At 35.9% G+C, this 20,347-nt stretch overlaps 1 protein-coding gene across 10 annotated transcripts in view; it reads right to left on the reverse strand.

The window, feature by feature from the left end:
* The window catches only part of UTRN (utrophin), a 504,261-nt gene that overhangs the window by 261,626 nt on the left and 222,288 nt on the right, over window positions 1-20,347 (reverse strand). For all 10 annotated transcript variants that reach the window (XM_036870974.1, XM_036870970.1, XM_036870976.1 and 7 more), the window contains 6 exons: window positions 19,325-19,500; window positions 15,205-15,340; window positions 13,368-13,517; window positions 9,904-9,979; window positions 4,533-4,747; window positions 2,067-2,184 (listed from right to left, as the gene is read on the reverse strand). In XM_036870974.1, the coding sequence (XP_036726869.1) occupies window positions 2,067-2,184; window positions 4,533-4,747; window positions 9,904-9,979; window positions 13,368-13,517; window positions 15,205-15,340; window positions 19,325-19,500 (871 nt within the window). The remainder of the gene's footprint in view (window positions 1-2,066; window positions 2,185-4,532; window positions 4,748-9,903; window positions 9,980-13,367; window positions 13,518-15,204; window positions 15,341-19,324; window positions 19,501-20,347) is intronic.

Below are 20,347 nucleotides of genomic sequence, written 5' to 3' on the forward strand. Positions count from 1 at the left end.
AAGCTAGAAACAAACTTCTAGAAGATGCCTTGTATGCCAGAAAGACTGAAGGGCTATAGTTAAGCACCAGGCCAAGAAGAACTTAACTAAAAAATAACATTGCAGCTAAGTCATAATGAGACCTTTTGGTAAAATTCTTCAAACAATACTGGGTTATAGTAAACCATTAAGAGCTATCAGTTTAAGACTGTTCAGAAAAATGTAAATTATACTTATGTATAATAATTCTAAAAAATTGTTCAGTGAGATTATTTTATGCTGTCTTATCTAACAGTTTAAAGAAATTGCTTACGTTTTAACTTAGGGAGAGGGAAAATTTATTGTAATGGTTTACTTGTCAGTTACAAAGTTACATAAAGTACTATAACTAATAGAATCCTTTAATACTGAACAAATAAAATTAAAGATATCAAGTGACAGCAAGTATCAGAGGTTTATCATAAAAGATAAGCAAATTATCCTATTCATTGGAAATAAGTGCAAAAAGCAAGTTACTATTGGTAGTACCCTCTGGCTGAGGGTGGTTTTTCATATAATGAATAGTGATATGGACCATGCAGCCTCTATACCAGAAAAAACTGAGAGAAAACAAAAAGAGGGAGTTAAATTGAAAAAGGAAGGTATTCAGGAGAAGAAAACCTCAAAGCAAACTTTGGACAGAAAGGAGGGGTGGAGGAAAAAACAAAAGATGGTAGAAAACGCAAAGTGGAGAAGCCTTTGTAAATAGTTTGGTGTCACCAAAGCTGAGAAGCTCCTTTGCCACGTGATGGGAAACAGGGTCACTCCAGAGTTCGATAGGCAGAAGCAATCCACCAGTTAATAAAAAAAAAAAAAAAAAAAGGTGGGAAAGAAAGAAAATGGCTTACTTAGTAAAAATAAACTAATACTGTGACACACTAAAAGTTCTCTGCTAACTCATCTCTTATAATAACCTTGCTGCTGCAACATTTATTTTGAAATCAAAACAGTTTTTATAGGGGGAATAGTTGACTTTCCTTCAGAAATATTAGACTAGGTAATAAAATATCTTCCAGTTTATATTCTGCCACAAATAAATATTTATTAAGTAACTAATTGGTACTGGGCCCTGGGGGAGCCCTCAGGGCCAAAAAGGGGAGTATTTACAATCTATGGAGGGGAGAGAGAATTAACTGTGAGATCTACAATGAAATTATGGGGGAAAAGGTCACAGCAGGAACTAAAGATAGAAAATATAGTTCACCAGAGACTAAAAGAGGGTGGGAGAGACTTCAAAAAGAAGGTGACATTTTAGCTGCTGAGTAGAATTTCACCTGGGGAGAGACCAAGAAGAAAAAAATAACGTGAATAAAGGTAAGGAGACTAAGAAATGTCAGGGCGTTTTAAAGCATATATACAGTACAGAATAGTTACAGACAGTGCTGAGGGCTAAAGAGAGAAAGGGAGTGATGGAAGCAGACAGTGATTGCCCCTATGTGACATTCTTGAGAATTTTGACTTTGTTTTGTACGTCATACAGATTTAACGGATGCTTTTAAGCCAGAAAGCAAACTTGAAACAGGGAACTTTGTTGTTGCTGTTTTGCATTTAATTATTGTTTTGTTTTATTTTGTATTTAACTAAAGTATTCCCAACTTAGTGCCAGGCACACAGGTGTATAGTAACTGCTCAATAAATATTTTTGGAATGACTTTTGAGAAGATGAGTTAAGAGACACGGTAAGATTTGGTTTCCGTGAATATAACAGAAGAATGGATTTGCATTCCTATGGGTTTCTCTAACTTTTGTTTTTTTTGGTTCCTTTAAAAGAAATTCTAACTTAAAAGAAAAAACTTCAATGTATCAGTAATTACTTAAAAGTAATGATATTAATACTTTCAGGAATTCATAAGGGAATTATGACAATGTTCACAAAAAATAAAAAACAAGGGAAAGCTATGTTATTAATAGAGTATCAAATATCAAATCATCAAATAATATTAATTTCTGGTTGAATAATCTTCAAAAATGTATGTGTGTGTGTGTGTGTGTGTGTTACCATTTTCAGGGAAAGTGAATGATGATATATAATTTTTTTAAAAACCTACATTTTTCTGTGATTGCTGTTCTCACATCTGAACTGGAAGCTTTATTTTTCAAATTCTGTGCCAATGTAAAAACATAATCAAGCTGAGGATGGCGCTGTTCTAAGTCAGCCTTTGTGATCTGTTAAGACAAAATGATTGTTAAAATAGGTTAATAAGCCATATGATAAAATAGTAACAAAGCAAAATTGGTGTGCTGACATCAAAGTTGTTGTTTTCCTCCTATAAGAGATAGTGATGCATCAGTGACGTAGCGGAGAAAGTGCAGGAATTGAAGTCAGAGGTCCTAGGTTCAAGTCTCAGCTCTCCCACTTATCACCTGGATCACCAGGCAAGGCACTTTACCTCTCTGTGGTTTTGTTGTTTTTTTTTTTTTTAAAGATTTATTGATTGATTGATTGATTGATTGCTATGTTGGGTCTTCGTTTCTGTGCTAGGGCTTTCTCTAGTTGCGGCGAGCGGGGGCCACTCTTCATCACGGTGCGCGGGCCTCTCACTATCATGGCCTCTCTTGTTGCGGAGCACAGGCTCCAGACGCGCAGGCTCAGCAGTTGTGGCTCACGGGCCTAACTGCTCCACGGCATGTGGGATCTTCCCAGACCAGGGCTCGAACCCGTGTCCCCTGCATTAGCAGACAGATTCTCAACCACTGCGCCACCAGGGAAGCCCTCTCTGTGTTTTTATTTTCACAAAAAGATATAATAAAATGCTTGCAGTTCAGCTATATCAACTCTGAGGAAATTAAACGAAGAAAATCTCTTTGAAAACTAAAAAGTGCTTTCAAAACATCAGCAGTGATTTCTGCAGCTGATGCTTTGCATATCTGTCCTACATCAGATATGAACATAAACTAATGGCATCTACAGGGATGGAGGTAAAGTATTAGAAAAATCCTAATTGGAATAACTGCAAATTAAATAATCTTAGACATGAAAAACTGCTGCTCTAGAAAGTTTGTGTCCCTTAGTACTAACAAATATGGGAGAAAAGTTAGCAATATCAGGAAAATGGTGTGTTTTAAGTATAGAACTAATAGCCATAAAGATTAGAAAACACAATTTCCAAAGATTCTCTCCCAGCTCTTCCTCTGTGAGTTCACTAATTTTTCAGATTTCAATTATTCCTACAGTGTCAAATATTATTTCTAAATGGCCTACTCACAACTTCTAATCCTGAATCGCAAAGAGACAGTTCAATGAATGCTGATCATTTCCTTCCAAATGGCATAAGGGCCTCTCAACACAGCATATTTGAAACTAAATCAATCAAACCCTCATCCACATTCCATTTCTTCTGTGCCTGATTTCTGCTAATTGCAATAGCATCATCTCAGCCCCTCGGCAAGGGCTCTTCTCCTTGTTTGAAGCATCTCGTGCACAATTCCCAGTCTTCTTACTCAAGCACAGCATTGTTATCAACAGTCTCCAGCCACAATTTAAAAAAGAGAAAGGGAAAAACAAGATGCTTGGCAACTGCTTACAGACTAAACGTCCGAAGAGCTTTGCGTGGTCTACAAGCTCCTTCACAATGTGAACTTGAGCTGCCTTTGCTCTCTTACTTCCCACTACACCTCTTTCCTGCACAATTCTTGACCCAATATCCTTCATGCTCCCCACCTCATGTCTTTATTCACCCTGGTCCTTATACCAGGAATGCCATTTATTTTGTCTCTAAATGTCAAAATCCCATGTAGTCTGCCTTCCTTCACTGTGGATGTAATCCCTTTCCTCATTCTGGCTCCCCCTTACAGGTGGCGTGTACCTGTCCCGCATCTTTTATTAGACTGTGCCTGGCCACACATGTTTTTAATATGGGAATAAAACTGATACCTACCTCACAAGATTATTAAAGTGAATGAAATAATACATGTAAAATACTCAGAAAAATACCTAGCATACATTAAGCACTTAATAAGAGTTAGCAAGAGCTGTTATTATTTCATGGTTCATTCCCAGTTTCTATCTGGTATATTCTTTTCAATATCCCTAGACAGCACACAGCCCAGTACCAAAAACACACTAAATGTGGAAAAAGAACTTTACAAATTGATATTAGATGGCATATGTATAGAAATAAAACTATAGTCAGGATATTCTCACTTATGATGTCAGCAATTAAACAAATAAGCTCATTATGAAATATAAATTGAAAAGGCGCTTCAACAAATTATTCTACATGACACTAGGCATTAAATGTAACACCAATTTACATTTATACTGATGTGGCTGGATTTACGATATCAGTTTTAGATCATAAAAATACAGTGACTCTACAGCTCACGTTGTTAAACCTGTTCTTACGAAAACAGCACAAATGCAAGAAAAGCTTTACTCGTCAGAGCTAGCCCAGGATGGCTGTTTGACAGGTCAAGAATTTTTTAAAGCTCATTCTCCCAGAGTTTAAGATAAACAAAAGTGATCCAAACAGATCTTGGTGTTTCCATGACAAGCCTTTACACTAGGTACCTACTTTCATTCGGGAGATTGTCTTATTGATCTCTTCTACATCCCCGACGGTGACAATGTTGGACTTCAGCATCTGGTCGATCAACGCCAGCCAGTCGGCCAGTTCTGTTATCGTTTTATCCAGATCAGCAGGAACTGAAATTTCTGAAGGACGAGGAGACGGAACAGGAATATCTGATGCAGATGATGCTAGCACCACCTTTTGGACACTGGGATGAGCTGAAATAAAAAACATAGCAAAGTATCAATAACACAGCAGGATAATCTGACTGTGGTGATGTAATGGTGACATGTATGTGTATTTATGTAAAACTTAGTTTAAGTAAAACAATTGAAAGAGGTTTTTATTTTTTAATACTGAAATGGCAATGGTATTTCCTGAAGTATCTATATGTCTTTGGTTGCCATAATGGCAATTAAACACACAGTCTCACCACATTCTAGGGCAGCAATAACTCAAAAGTAACTAACGCTGATATCAAGAGAAAATAAAATAAAAAGTACATCAACCATGAGAAAATTAGGAGTGTTATTTTATTTTGTCAAGATGTTTTTGCTTTAATTGTAAAGCCATTTTATTTGTAATTTTCTGTTCTTTTTCACTTCCCTTTACAACATGAGCATTAGTCATTTTTAATAAACATCACTGTGAACACCTATGTAATAATCTATGTATATAGTCTCTAACTTTTGGTTACCTCTTTTCCTACAGCTGGATACTTAGACTACTCCTGAACTTTTACTTTAAAAAAGAGCTTGCATATACGGTCAACTAATATTTGACAAGGGAGCCAAGAATATACAATGGAGAAAAGATAGCCTTTTCAATAAATGGTGCTAAGATAATTGAACATTCACACATAAAACAGTAAATTTGGACCCATGTCTTACACCACTCGCAAAAAACTAACTCAAAATGGATTAAAGACTTAAATGTAAGACCCGAAACCATGAAACTCCTAGAGGAAAACAGAGGAATAAAGCTCCTTGACCTGGGTCATGGTGTTGACTCTTTGAATACGCAACAAAATCAAAACTGAACAAGTGGGACTACATCAAACTAAAAAGCTGCTACACAGCAAAAGAAGCCATCAACACAACAAAGTGAAAAGACAACCTACACAGAATGGGAAAAAAAATATGTGCAAACCGTATATCTGATAAGGGGTTAGTATTGAAATGTATACATATAATTCAGACATAAGAAATGAGAAAATCCTGTCATTTTAGACACCATGGATGGACCTTGAAGGCATTATGCTAAGTAAGTCAGACAGAGAAAGACAAATACGTATGATCTCATATATGGTATCTAAAAAGAAAAAAAATTCATAGGAAAAGAGATCAATCAGACCTGTGGTTACCAGAGGTGAAGGGGGGGGGAGAGGAAATTGGAGAAAGGTGGTCAAAAGGTACAAACTTCCAGTTACAAGATAAACAAGTACCAAGGATGTAATGTACAACATGAAGACTATAGTTAACACTGCTGTATGATATATAGGACAGTTGTTGAGAGTAAATCCTATGAGTTCTCATCATAAGGAGAATTTTTTTTTCCTTTTTTCTTTTTTTAATTGTATCTATATGAGAAGATGATCCATTTATGGTAATCACTTCACAATACATGTAAATCAAACCATCATGCTGTATGCCTTAAACTTATACAGTGATGTGTGTCAATTATTTCTTAATAAAACTGGAAAAAAACTGGGTGTAAAGAAGCATAGAACTTAACACAGGTGCAGCTATAGCCATCTGTCAAGGATATTTAAATTCCTATCACAACACTGCGTCAGAGAACAAAAAGAATAATATTAAGGAAATTCAAAAAGAGTGCTTTTGCTCTTGGGCTTTGCCTACTTATCATCTTCTAAATGAGGTCTCTTGATATTCTTTTTAAAATTTCAATATCCTCTCAGCACACTTGATTTCCTCATTTGCTCCACAGCCAACCTCAGTGGCACAGTCTCTCTTACACTTCTCTATTTTTCTTCCAATAGACCATGTATTTCACTTATTTATTATGTGTATTTACTGATGAATCCCTGACACCTAGAACTATACCTGGCACATAGTAGGTGCTCAATAAATATTTGTTGAATTAAAAAAAAATTTGCAAAAGAAAAACAACAACAAAAACCAGAAAAAAAAAGAACTTGCAAGAAGTATCTTTTTGTGTATTCTTTACAGTTCTGATTGCCACCTTAGTAGAAATTTCCCAAAACAGAATTACTAGGTTAAAAAATGTGAAAAAATTTAATGTATCTACTACTGATTGCCAAATTGTTTTCCTTCAAAGTTGGAAATTTAGACTTCCAGCAGTGTGTGGAACTGATGAACATCCTGCATCCACACAAACAAAATTCTGTCTCTACGGATAAACACACATCTTTCACCATTGCTTCATTTCATGTCTTTTTGGTTACCAGTGAGGATAAATATTCTTCATGTTTGGTAATCAAATACGGTATAATTTACAACTGTAAGTGTTCTTTACCTGCTTCCTCATCAATTTGGATGAACTCTTTATGCAAGAAGGATAAACCCCGTCACATTGCTGAAAACAGTGTTTCTATTTTAGGATTTAATTTTTTTTCTTTTTAACATATAGATGTTAACAAAGTTCGGTTGAGCAAATCCATAAATCTGTCTTGGGGGACTGTTTTCTCAGAACTTACTCTTGTCTTCTCCGAAGATCTGATATATATTTTCTCTATATTTTTTGTTTGTATGTTTTTGTCTTATTTTGAACAGTGGGAGACTGGTAATTGTTTTTCTTTAGTTTTTATACAAGAGGTGGTTGAATTAATTATTAGATCTATCTAGACCCATTTTAGCATACGGTATATTAAATGAGGCTTAAATAATTTTCTAAAAAATGTAGTCAATCTGTAAATTCAGCACAATTAAAAAAAAAATCCCAACAGGTTTGTGTGTAACTTGACCAAATTATACATTCAAATTTTGATTTTAAAATTAATATAGGAAAGAAAAGGGCCAAGAACAGTCAAAACATTTTATTTTTGATAGTCATGCCCTACCAGATATTTAGTTGTATTACTCAGCTAATAATGAATGATTAACCTTGTGTATTACAGATCCAGACATTCAAACAGACCACTAGAAGAGAACAGCCACAGTGCGTAGGTGGCAAAGAAGCCTGACCTTGGCAGAGACTACATTATAGATCAATGAGGAGGAATTTACTGGTCAATAAATGATGCTGGGAAAAGTGGTGAGCCATGGCTGCAGCGGGAAGATGATGGGACAGATTTTGACCTCACATGCACCTTAGGAAAATTAATTTTCAGTGGAATTAAGGACCTGCATATGAAAACTAAAATTGTAAAATATAGAAGAATATCTTTATGACTTCAAAGTAATAAAGGATTTCTAAAATAAATCACAAGAAGGAAAGCTATTTAATAGATCATTAATGTTTAAGAATTCTGAAAATAGTACCACAAATAAAAAATTTAAAAGCCACAGATTAAGGGAGAAGGTATTTGCAATGCACATTCCAGACAAGGAATTAGTAACAAAAGTAGTTTTTTCAAACTCAAAAAACATCAACCAGCAATCCACAGAAGAGGAAATAAGAAAGACAATAAACATATTTTTAAAAGGCTCAAGCACACAGGTAATTGAGGAAACACAAATTAAAATGAAGTGCCCTATCTCCACAGGTCCTAGGTTCCAAATGTGATGTCTGGGGAGCTCTGGGTCCCTAGAGACCCTTCCACGGGGTGTGGATGCCAAAACTACGATCATCATCATAATAAGTTATTTGCCTCTTCCTGCTCATTCCTTCTCAAATGTAGAGTGGCGTTTTACTCAAGGCTACATGACATATGGTATCACAATAGAGCGAATGAAGAAGCAGATACAAGAATCCAGGTGTCTTCTCTTATGGCAGAAATTTAAAGATTTTCAAAAATGTAATGCCATATCACTTTTCTAAGTTTTTTTTGTTTTGGAAAATATACTTTCTTATGTTAATATCTTATAAAATATATTATTTTATTAACAGAATGTTTTTTATTATTGTTATTTTAACAAGTTAATAAACAAATAACTTTTGAAAGTTCTCAGTTTTACTTTCTAACTAGGTAAATATTGATAGACATAACTCACACAAACAAAAGGTCTTTGGGGGTAATCAATAATTTTAAAAAGCATACAGTGGTCCTGGGAATAAAATGTTGGAGTGCTGGAAACAATGTAGAACAATGAGAAGCCTCACATTCAGCTGGTGGAAGGGTAACCTGGAACAACTAGTCTAGGCAGCAGCTAGCAAAGTAAAGTTGCCCATATTCACCACGATCACCCCAGTGATTCACCACCATATACCCTAGAGAATACCTCATACATCATTCTGCCCAATCCTCACTGTCACTTTTCGTACTTTTAAAAAACTGAAAACAACCTAAATATTCATTCGTTGTTTCATCAAATATCTATTAAGAACCTACAACGTGCAAGGCACTTGACTAGATGCTACAGGTATGGGAATGTGTAAGACAAAGGCCTTGACCTCGCAGAGCTTGCATTCTGGTGAGGGTGAATGGATATACGTCACGAAGTAAAACCGATGCAAGAAGTTGGAGAGAAACAGGATGTATCTTGGAGAAAGACAGGATATATCTGACATATGGTGGTCAGGTCAGGAAAGGCCCATCTAAGAAGGGAATATCTGAGAAGAGAACTGAATGAAGTGTGTGAAACATGCAATATCTGAGGGAAGGACATTTGGGTAAGAAAGAAAGAAGAAAGAGCAAGCACAAAGGCCATAAATGGAAATGTTCTTGGCATGTTAGAAACAGCAAGAAGCCCAGTGTGTTTGAGGCAGAATGAACAAAGGAAAAAGTGATAAGAAATGGGATTACAGAGACAGGTAGCAGACAGGTCACACACGGTCTTCTGGACCAGGGTAAGACTGTAGAACTCACGTAACCTGTTTCTAAAGCATCCCTTAGCTGCTATCAGAAGAATAGATTATCGAGGAGTGGTAAGATAAGAATAGAATCAGGACAGCAAGTTAGGAGAATTGTTCACTTTAAAATGTCCCCAGAAAACTATTTTCCAGTGTCCTCACCTTGCCTCTTCCCTTGCCTCCAGCAGCATCTGGTTCTACTCTGGTCCCAGGAAAGGCTAAAAGTCTCACCTCCCATGAGAGGGAATGCCTTGCACACACTGGGCAGTGAAATATGTCTTGTGTTTAGAGAAGATGTTCTTTTCAAATGATTGAAAGCAGAATAAGAAATCACAACTGCATTGTGTTTTTAAATAAGTTTTTCTAATTCACATACAATGCTCGTAATCATAAAATTTTGTTATGTATAAAAAATTTTGTAAAGAACTAAACTGTATCTTACCAGCAATTCTTGTCTGAGCAACAGAACAGGGTTCCTGGATGCGTTCCTTCAGCGCACTAGGCACTTCTCTGCATACCTAGAGCATCAGGCCAAACAGAGAGAGAAGGATAGTATATAAATAAAGACGATTATATTTTCTGAAGAGGAAGCGTTCTTCTAAATGATAATGCCGCCGCTTTCCTCCCCCTCAATGCCTAAGCTTCTGTGTCCACTTTCACTAACTACTATGCACTGTAGTCTTGCTTGACCCCCAGCTCCACTAGCATCAAGAATGTCATCCAGTCCTTAACTGCCTTGCCCCTTTGCAACATTTAATGCTACCACTCCCTCTCCCTTGAATTTTGTTAATATTCTACAATCTTGATTTTACTCCCACCTCTCTGACTGATCTTCTAAGTGCCCTTCCCCAGCTCATTTTCCTCTGCCCATCCACCAAATACCAACATTCTACAGGGTAGGTTTTTTTGGTCTTCTAACCCTCGATACTGGCCTCTCTCCCTGGGTCCTGGTTTCTAATGGTTTCACTTATCACGTGGAGTTTTAAGAGGCTGAAGACTCCCCAAAACGTATCTTCAGTCCAGCTCTCCCTGTCAACTGTACATTCAGACGTGCCCAAATATGGATTCATCATCTGCCTCCTTGACACTCTCTTCACAAAGTTGTCTAATGACTCTAACTATTTTCCCAGATCAGTTACCCTGATCTGGATGGTGGGCTTTGCTCAGAGGGGTTACTTGATGTCCTGATGTCCTAAGCATATCCATCCTTGGGTTCGCTCCATCCACCTCTGTGGTGCAGCTATAGTGATCTTTCAAAATGTAACTTGTTTAAAACCCATCAACAGTTTCCCACTGCTTTCAAGGTGGTGAAATAGCCTCAAGACGGAACTCGAATTCCTTGTGATGCATGGTGAGGCCCCTAGGTCTCTGCAAGCATCTCTTGTCCTTCCAATTCATATTGAGCTACTTCCAGGACCCAGATTCACTCTCTGTCCCCTCTAGACCCTTTCACTTACTGCTTCTTTTCCCTGCAATGCCTTTTCCTCCATTCTCCATCTGACCAATACTCATTCATCTTTTATCATCTTAGCTTGGATATGATCTCCACAAAATCTTCCATGGTTATCGCCCAAAGCCAGATAGGTGCCCCACCTTTATGTCCCCATGGATACCTCTTTGTTATAATTGCTTATCTACTTGTCTCACCCACAATAAGCTCTTTGGGTTAGAAGCATTTTCATGCTCTTTACTGTATTCCTAGCTCTTAAAACGGTGCCTGGCATAAAATGAGAGTCCAGTAAAAACCTATTAAGTGAATGAATAAAAGCATGAATGAATGAAATATCTCAGATTAGTATTTCTTAAAATGTGTTTGTTGAAATTCTCTACAGAGTAAGCATTGCTTGGTCTCAGACATTCGTAATTCACATAATTAGTGTAAAATCTGTGTGAAGTCCTGTGATAAAGGAAGGTTTGGCTCCATCTAACATCGTTCTCCCAAAGTGACTACCATACCCTATTCTACACAATACCCACTGACATCCTCTGTGTTAAATAAATGCATGTGCTCTGATTGATTATGCACAAGCTGAGTCTGGCATGTTTGACACGGGGCCAACAAGCCTGGAAAGCAGCACAGGGAGAGAGAGTAGCAGATGAAGTCAGAGAGATAACAGGAAGCCAGAACATGATGAACCTAATAAGTCACAGTAAGGACTTTGGCCTTTACTCTGAATGTGATGGAATACCATTAGTGGGCTTTGTTCAGGGGAGTTACTTAAACTGAGTTATGTTTTAACAAATACTTTGGCTGCTTTCCTGAGAAGAGACCGACAAAGGGAAAAGGAGGAAACAGGAAGACTAGTGAAGTGGCCACTGTAGGAATCATACAACAAGAGATGACGGCGGCTTGAAACAACTTAGTGGCCATGGGGTAGTGAGAAATAGTCAAATTTATGAAATTTCGCAAACCTAAGAAAAGCCGAAAGAATTGCCCAGGGAACACCCATGTGCCACTCAATATGTACAATTGTTAAAATTTTGCTGTATTTGCCTTATCATGTATCTAGTCATCTAGCCATCCATTCAAACCGTCCATCAAAGAGACAGGCATTTTGAAGGAGAAGCTGATGATAGTGACTCCAAGGTTTACGTGTTTGTTTGTTTTTAATTGAGATATAATTCACATGTCATAAGACTGAGTCCAGGGTTTTTGGCATAAAACACAATAAGGATGTAATTACCAGTAACTGAGGTGGGAGAGGTGTACTAAGGCACAGGAGGGAGGTGGAGATCAGGAGTCTGACTTTGTATGTCAGTCTGAGATACCTATTAGACACTGAAGTGGAGATGCCGAGCAGGGAGCTGTGATGAAGTCTAGAGTAATGAGAGAGTCCAGGCCAGAGATACAGATGTGTGAGTCATCAATCACAGTAACTCATCAGGACGGTAATTCTCAAGCAGAGAGGCTAGATCAATAAAGCACCTAAATCATTAGATATAGAATGAGTGCTATCATTTTAAAAGGATAGAGAGGGAGGAAAATGACTGATATGGGACCTATCCAAACCAGGGCAGAAACATATCCATTCAATGTCCCAGACAGACCTCACACTCTATTATGGTATGTACCCAAGCCAAAATATATAGAAATCTATTACTTTATCTACCTCTGTTTCAACTGCAAAAAAAGTAACAGTATGAGAGAAAGGACTTTATCTTAGTCATATTTGTAGCCACATACCATTACATCCCACGTGGAACCTAGTAAATACATGTTGAATGAATAAAATCATTAAAAATAAATCTACGGGGGCTTCCCTGGTGGGGCAGTGGTTGAGAATCTGCCTGCCAATGCAGGGGACACAGGTTCGAACCCTGGTCTGGGAAGATCCCACATGCCGCGGAGCGACTAGGCCCGTGAGCCACAATTACTGAGCCTGCGCGTCTGGAGCCTGTGCTCCGCAACAAGAGAGGCCGCGATAGTGAGAGGCCCGCGCACCGCGATGAAGAGTGGCCCCCTCTTGCCACAACTAGAGAAAGCCCTCGCACAGAAACGAAGACCCAACACAGCCATAAATAAATAAATATAAATAAATAAATAAATAAATCTACGTATGTGAAAAGTCACGTGCAACATCACAAAGTTATTTTAATGCTTTCATTTTCAGAGTATAATTATTAGCATTTTATTGCCTAATTCTAATATATACTCATTATTTAATATAGTATATAATGTACAAATCTCCTAGGCCAAAAAAATTCCATGTAAAATAAGTATTCTTTGAGAACATATGCTTCCATCCATGACAGATGAAAAAAATATAATTATCAATATTAGTAAGCATTAATAAAATGTGCCCATATTGGGGTATACTTAAAAGTAAAACAGTTGCCTGATTCCACTTCTTTAACAACAAAATCAGTAAACATGAGAAAGGTGTCACAGTAATTCTTAACACACACCTTATTCCATGTCGAATTTACAGTTCTTAAGCTTTCTGAAATTTTTTCTCTTTCATGTAAACTCAGACTTTTATCTGAAAGCATTTCTAATTCAGTTCTATTCAGCCATTTGAGTTTTTCAGCTTGATCATCCATCTCCTGGATTAAGTCCTAAAGGAGTCAGAAGAGAGGTATGGTTAAAAGGTGGTCATACCAGGAAAAGATCAAGAACTGTATTAGGAATCTCTTTGGGAAATACAGCAAGTCCCCTACATACGAACCTTCAAGTTGCGAACTTGCAAAGATGCGAACATGCATGCCAGCCCCTATATGCCAGCTGTTGCACGGTACTACTGTACTTTTCAAGGTACTGTACCGTAAAGATTAAAAATGTTTTCTTTATTTTTTGTGTTTGTTTTTTATGTACATGTTATCTGTGTGAAAAGTATTATAAACCTATTACAGTACAGTATTATATAGCCAATTGTGCTAGTCGGGTACCTAGGCTAACTTTGTTGGACTTACAAACAAATTGGACTTAACAAACGCGCTCTCGGAACAGAACTCCTTCGTATGTCAGCAACTTACTGTACTCCTATAAATGAGGACCTTTCATTTCTTAAATGGAAAATAAACTTCTAAGAAGCCTGAACTTATCTTAACAAACTGTAACTAATTTGGGAATGACCTCCCACCTTCAGTGTGCATTGTGTGTACATGAACTGCTACCCCTGACCCCCTGTCTCTTAATAGAGTCATATTATATCATATTTACATTGACAACTTAACATTCTGTTCTTTGCTAATAAAATGATGTCTATTCTAATGAAAGGCCAAAAAAACCCCAGAAACAACAGGAGCATTTTATGCATGCATCTCTACCTTATCTCTACCTACCCTAATATACTGTCCCATCCCCTGTGACTGCCCCCAAATTGTTTATCAAAGGCATATTCCAAGAAAACTATTGAAATTTTTAGATAAGACAGGAGCACGTTTGTTAGATATTTGTCACATTTTGAAAAGGAAACTTAATAATTGTTTGCCATGTATTTTTCATCAATATTAAAAGTTTCTTTCCCACAATACCTCAATCATACTCCTTTAGAAAAAATCTCTTATCAGATTAGTGGGTATCCTTTTAGGTATACTTTGTTGCACGCAGATGTGTGTATCCACACTCACACACAATTTCTTTTTGTTTAGTAAAAATGTGAGCACATTATGCTTATTGTTCTACTACAAGTACTTTAATTCTTAACACAAAAATATAAAATTTGTGGATATAAAAATGTATGGATATTTGGGTATATTAACATATCTATATATCTTTATGTATTTTTATATGTTGTATATCTATACAACTATAAACAATTCTTGTTGGTTGCAGATCAACAAAGAAAATTTGATTAATACAACCGTGATGCTAAGTCCATAGTAAGCTGCAGTGAGTTACTCTCAACTCACTTTGAGTCTTCTTGTAGGACTCGGTTTTATGGATAGGAATCAGTAATTATCTTCTAAGTCCAAAAGCAAAAAACTATACTTCACAGCATTATTATATTCTAAAATGATGACGTCTGTTTAAAATATTCCAAAAAACCTTTGGTCCAATACTGAGACCACATGACATTACTTTTACGTGTGTGAAGCCTTACCGCTGCAAGAATAAAATGACAGCTGCTCTTTAAAATTAAAAAAAAAAAAAAAGATATTCCTCTTTAAAGTTCACCACATTTACCACAAAGTACAAAGTTTCTTCCCCTTTTCTTCTTCAGTCATGCAGTATCTTATCTGCAGTGAAAATATTCATGCATCAAAAAACACTGGCAAATATAGAGACAAATAAACCACTTACTGTTAATTCTTGCAGGTTTTCTTCCAGCTCAGTGGTTGATCTTTTTTGCACAGCATTCTCGGCCTTTGTTAACCAACAGATAATCTCATCTAGTCTTTTTCTATAATCCATCACCTGCTTACTTTCTCCTTTTAACCTAAAAGATTATATTATTGAAAAATACTGAGAAAAATTATCCAATTAACTAGAACATTATATATTTGCATTAGATATTCTGACTAAATATGTCACACACACAAAACAATTATTTTAATATGTATTATTTTAATATGTATTCGTAAATGAGTGTTAATAGTAATACATACGTTCTGCAATACCAAAGATTATTTGCAAACATAAGAATAAGATCTCTTCCTTCATTAAATTAAAAAACATTAAAACTAAATAATGTTGTCTTCTCTCATCGTGAAAAACTATATAGAAATTTAATACAAAGGACCTATTTTAAGCTAGATACCACTGTACAACATAATGGAGGTTTTAAAAAGAAAACATGAAAAATGTCTTTATCTAAAATAATTAAGGAAAAATACATAATTCTTTATGAGTACTCCATGGAGATAGAAAAGTATCATTATATGACATATTATTCACATTAGGTTGCAACTATTACTCTACTTTATTCATAGGAAAGAAAGAACAAGAACAAGGCAAGATACTGAGAATGGGAAATTTTTACAAATATTCAGAAAGACAAGAAAAAATAGAAATTTGATTAGCTCATTAAAATAAGTATTATATTTGAATATAGCACCAAGTTATTAAAAAAGATCTAGAAAAAACAAAGCCAAAGTTTTAAAGGCTGTAAGGAAACAAATAGTCATATGAATATTAAAAAAAAACCTGCCTCAATTACAACTTTTTAATGTTATAAGAATAACATTTATAATTATATAAACCATCTGTCAAAAGATGAGAATATGACTAGAACTCATATGACAAACAAGATTATGTATTTTTAAGAAGGAGTTTGAAAGCTATTTAGAGCTTGGTGGTGGTATCATTTTTATAGCTGCTGCTATTAGCTGCTGGTTTAAAAATAGAAAGCAATTTTTTAAATGAATTACACTATGTCATCCCTAATAAGAATGTACATTTTTTATGGCTATGACTTTTTCTTTTTAATCACAAATAAACCTAACATAATGATACTATATATATATATATATAGAATAAAATGCTAAATAAATCTTATATATTTAATAGAGAGCAATATTTGAAGGAGAGTATTTTAATGTTTAAAAAACTGATAAGGGAAAGGGGGGAGGAATAAATTAGGAGTTTGGGATTAACATATACACAATACTATATATAAAATAGATAACCAACAAGGACCTATTGTATAGCACAGGGAACTATACTCAATATTTTGTAATAACCTATAAGGGAAAAGAATCTATCGATAAAAAAGAATATATATATATAAACTGAATCACTTTGTGGCACACCTGAGACTCACACAACACAACATTGTAAATAAACTATACTTCAATTTAAAAAAAAAATTAATGACAATCACTACAAAATCACAAGTTTTCATTTTTAAGTATCCATCAGGAGAGAACACTGTTTCAAGATTTAAATAAATAAATAAATAAAGCAATAGTACGAATTGTTTAGACTACCAGTACCAAAACAGGTAATTTACCCTCTGTATGGAAGAGTCTTTAAATAACAACTTTGGAAACAACTCAAATACTACTATAGACCTTGTGTTTCAAAAAAAAAGAGTTGTAATTTAAATTTCCAATGTTTCATAATCATGACTAATTTAGTATTTTGAAAATATATCTACGAAGAAAACTAACATTATCAAGTAATTTCAATAAGACATGTTTGAGTCACACAAAATTTTCATCTACAAACTAGCTAAATATAATCTACATTTTAAATGTTATCACTAAGTAAAAACAAGTTATAAATTCATGTTCAAACAGTAGATAACAATTGCTCATTAAGGAGTAACACCATAAGTTGCTGAACTGTGTAAATATTTAATGACTGGCACTCAATAAAAAAATAAATTGAGCTGTGTGTTGTTTCTCAGTGACTGATAACAGTACACATAATAAGCCCATAACATTGCAAGGTGGTCCCAATTTGAGATAAATTACAACCTGAAGTAAAGTTAAACATGACTTTATGAAAACAAATATTGTTTTAGTTAAAATACAAGATGCTGGAGAAGAGATTCATTATTCTTTTCTCTTCCAAAAAAATGAGTAAAACATGTATTAGCTTCACCTTGTTAGTCCCAGGAGCAATAATTACCACATTCCACAGAGATCCATTTGAAATTGATTAGGGGAATTCCTGCAGTTATTGTTAATACTACGCCAGCAGGTACATCTTTTTCCTTAAGAAGACCTGAGAGATAGATCATTTTCAAGCTAGAAGGACTCTCCCTGCTGACTCACTAGCATGGCACATAAATCCTATGGGACCTCAGCTTCCAATCCTGCCCCTGGTCCCCTGAAGCCTCTTCACCATCCAACCTTCACAGATTTCTTACCTGGCCATACTATTTAATGCCTCCCACCTTGTCTGTTCTGTGCCTTTTCCCTACAAGACCATCTGTAAGGGGAATTTATGGAGAATTGCTGTAAATGCTTCAAAACCAGCTTCAGGATCCCTCCCCTGCGATGCCCCAATTCCACAATCCATCACCCCTGTGTCTGTGACAACTCTCTATCTTCTTAATAAATGTGTCATTTAACCACATCAGATCATTTTTTCCTTTAAACATTTTCTTCATCTTAGTCTCTCTGAGTTCCTTAGTCGTTCATGTTTACTACGAATAGTCAGGGAATAACACTTTTTACAAACACCGTCTCCTTTAGTCTTCATGACACTCCTCTAAGAAGATATCCTAGTTTTCATTCACAGGGGAGGAAACTTGGCCAGCAAACTCTGAGGTCTTCCCAAGTTTTACAGGCATAGTATTTGAGAGCATAAGTTAGCACTGTCACTAATTTTCTGTGAGACCCTAGACAAGTTACTTAACCTCTCCTCTCTGAGCCTCAGTTTCCAAAGCCGTACAATGGGTCTAAATAGTCCCCTCAGAGAGTAGTTGTGACGATTAAATGAGGCCAAACCCTGTCTCTTCCACATGGCAACCTCTCAACCAAGACACACAAACTATGATTTGACTCCTACCAAAACACATGAAATAACAGATGATGTTATTTTATAAAAAGCAGCCATTAGCCAAATATTCAAAGTTCAATATTTTATGTCATACTATATACCTGATAAAGTATTAGATTAGCCATTAACATAACAATAGCTTATCACTAAAATAATACATCATCTACACAGTTAAAATTAGCAGGAAAAAAATTACCTGGGGCTTTTTAACCCAAAACTATCATTAACCCACCCTTCCCAAAAAAAGGCCATTAATGAGATGAAATGTATTAAGTAGGAATCATCTATTAAGACTTGATTGTCTCAAAACATAACTTCAAATAACTGTATAGTAATATATAAAATAATATGTGTAATGTTGAGTATTATATTCACTGGTAATCAAACGTGTTTGTAATCAGAAGACACCCTAATAAAATCTGGGGCACTGTAACATAATCTGACATAAAAACGCACAATAATACATTATATTTATTATGTCACATAAATGAGGAACTGTACTATGTACTCAGCACTGACATATAAGGATATAGGACACCCTTAGACACCAAGAACTACCGAGTGAGAGGGATTAGTCATGAAGACCCCGAGGCCCAGTCAGGAAACGAGTGAGGGAGAGGCCTGACCCTGAATCCAGATCTTCAGACTGGGAGTCCAGGGTGTTCCTCCGCCTACTTCAAGTTTCTGCCACATAGTCGCCATATCATAATAAACAGGAAAAAGAGAAATAAAGGTTTTTTTGACATGTATGATATCTGAGTAGAAAAGTAAGACTACAGACAGCCTAAAGACACAGAAAGAGACAATGTCCTAACAATACAGAACATGGACATTGGAGGTCTTAAATGTCAATGAAACTCCTACTGTATTAACATCAGACAATAAAAGGACCTGGAACTCATTGGGTCGTATCTCAAAAGGCTCTGCCCAAATACCTTCACCCCGTGCCCTCGAATTATCACGGCCAAATCACCTTGGCCGCCGATCCTTCACTTCTGCAGCGATCGCACCCCAGCGTTGGTTTAAACCTGCCAGCTTGTCCTTCAAGAAGCTTCCATCTGTCGGGGAGAGTTTCTGTACAATCCCATCCCCGGTTCTGTTTAGTGCTGCAAAACTGGGCTGGTGGTTGCCAATGCCCTCCTCGAGCTCCTGTGACAGAGAACAACTCAAGATTAACTCCACTTCTACACTAAACTGTTCTGAGGTAATGAACCCACCCAGGTACCATTGGTGTGGTGTCAACTTAAGTGTTAGAGAAACAAAGCCCTGGAAGGATATTTTACGTATATGAAAAAGGCATTTTTAACACTTCAATTACATTTCATTGAACACATTAAATGAAATCTATTTTGAAATCTAACCCACTCTCATGAATGTCATCAGACAAAATAGAGTGGAAGAGGACAGCCTAATAACATAAATCACTGCTGTTTACATTGATGCATAAGCATCAATCATGTTTGATTGAAGTGAATTGCCTATCTTCTATACACGTGCTTGAAAGTGTCCCTTAAAAAATTTTTAAACCCTCTAACCCTATATACCACTACGTCCTACCATATATAAGTAACCCTCAATGTGCATTTTACTGAGACATTGCTTCACTGGTCTGTAAATTTTTAAGCAACGGATTAAGAAAGGATATTTTAAAGTCAAATTTAAGCACTTCTCTGTAACTCTAAAAATAAGAAAAAATTCATTAACATATTTATGAGAAAAATAAAAGCATTTTCTAACTCCTCAGAAGCCTTCTACATAAAATATATTTTAAAAATTTAATAAAAGAGAAAATATTTTCAACAATGGTAAATTGAAATTTTGCTTGCTTTCAACCATTATTTTTAACGACCCATTATTATCAGCAGAACTGATTTAGCTATTGTGTTATATTTTCCCAAGACTGGATTAGACTTACATGAGCAGCTGTCCTGATATAGCTCAAGAATAATTTACTTTTATGATAATGATCAATGATACAAAGAAAATTAAGACGCCT

The sequence above is a fragment of the Balaenoptera musculus genome, chromosome 12, assembly GCF_009873245.2.
Source record: "Balaenoptera musculus isolate JJ_BM4_2016_0621 chromosome 12, mBalMus1.pri.v3, whole genome shotgun sequence".
NCBI lineage: Eukaryota > Metazoa > Chordata > Mammalia > Artiodactyla > Balaenopteridae > Balaenoptera > Balaenoptera musculus.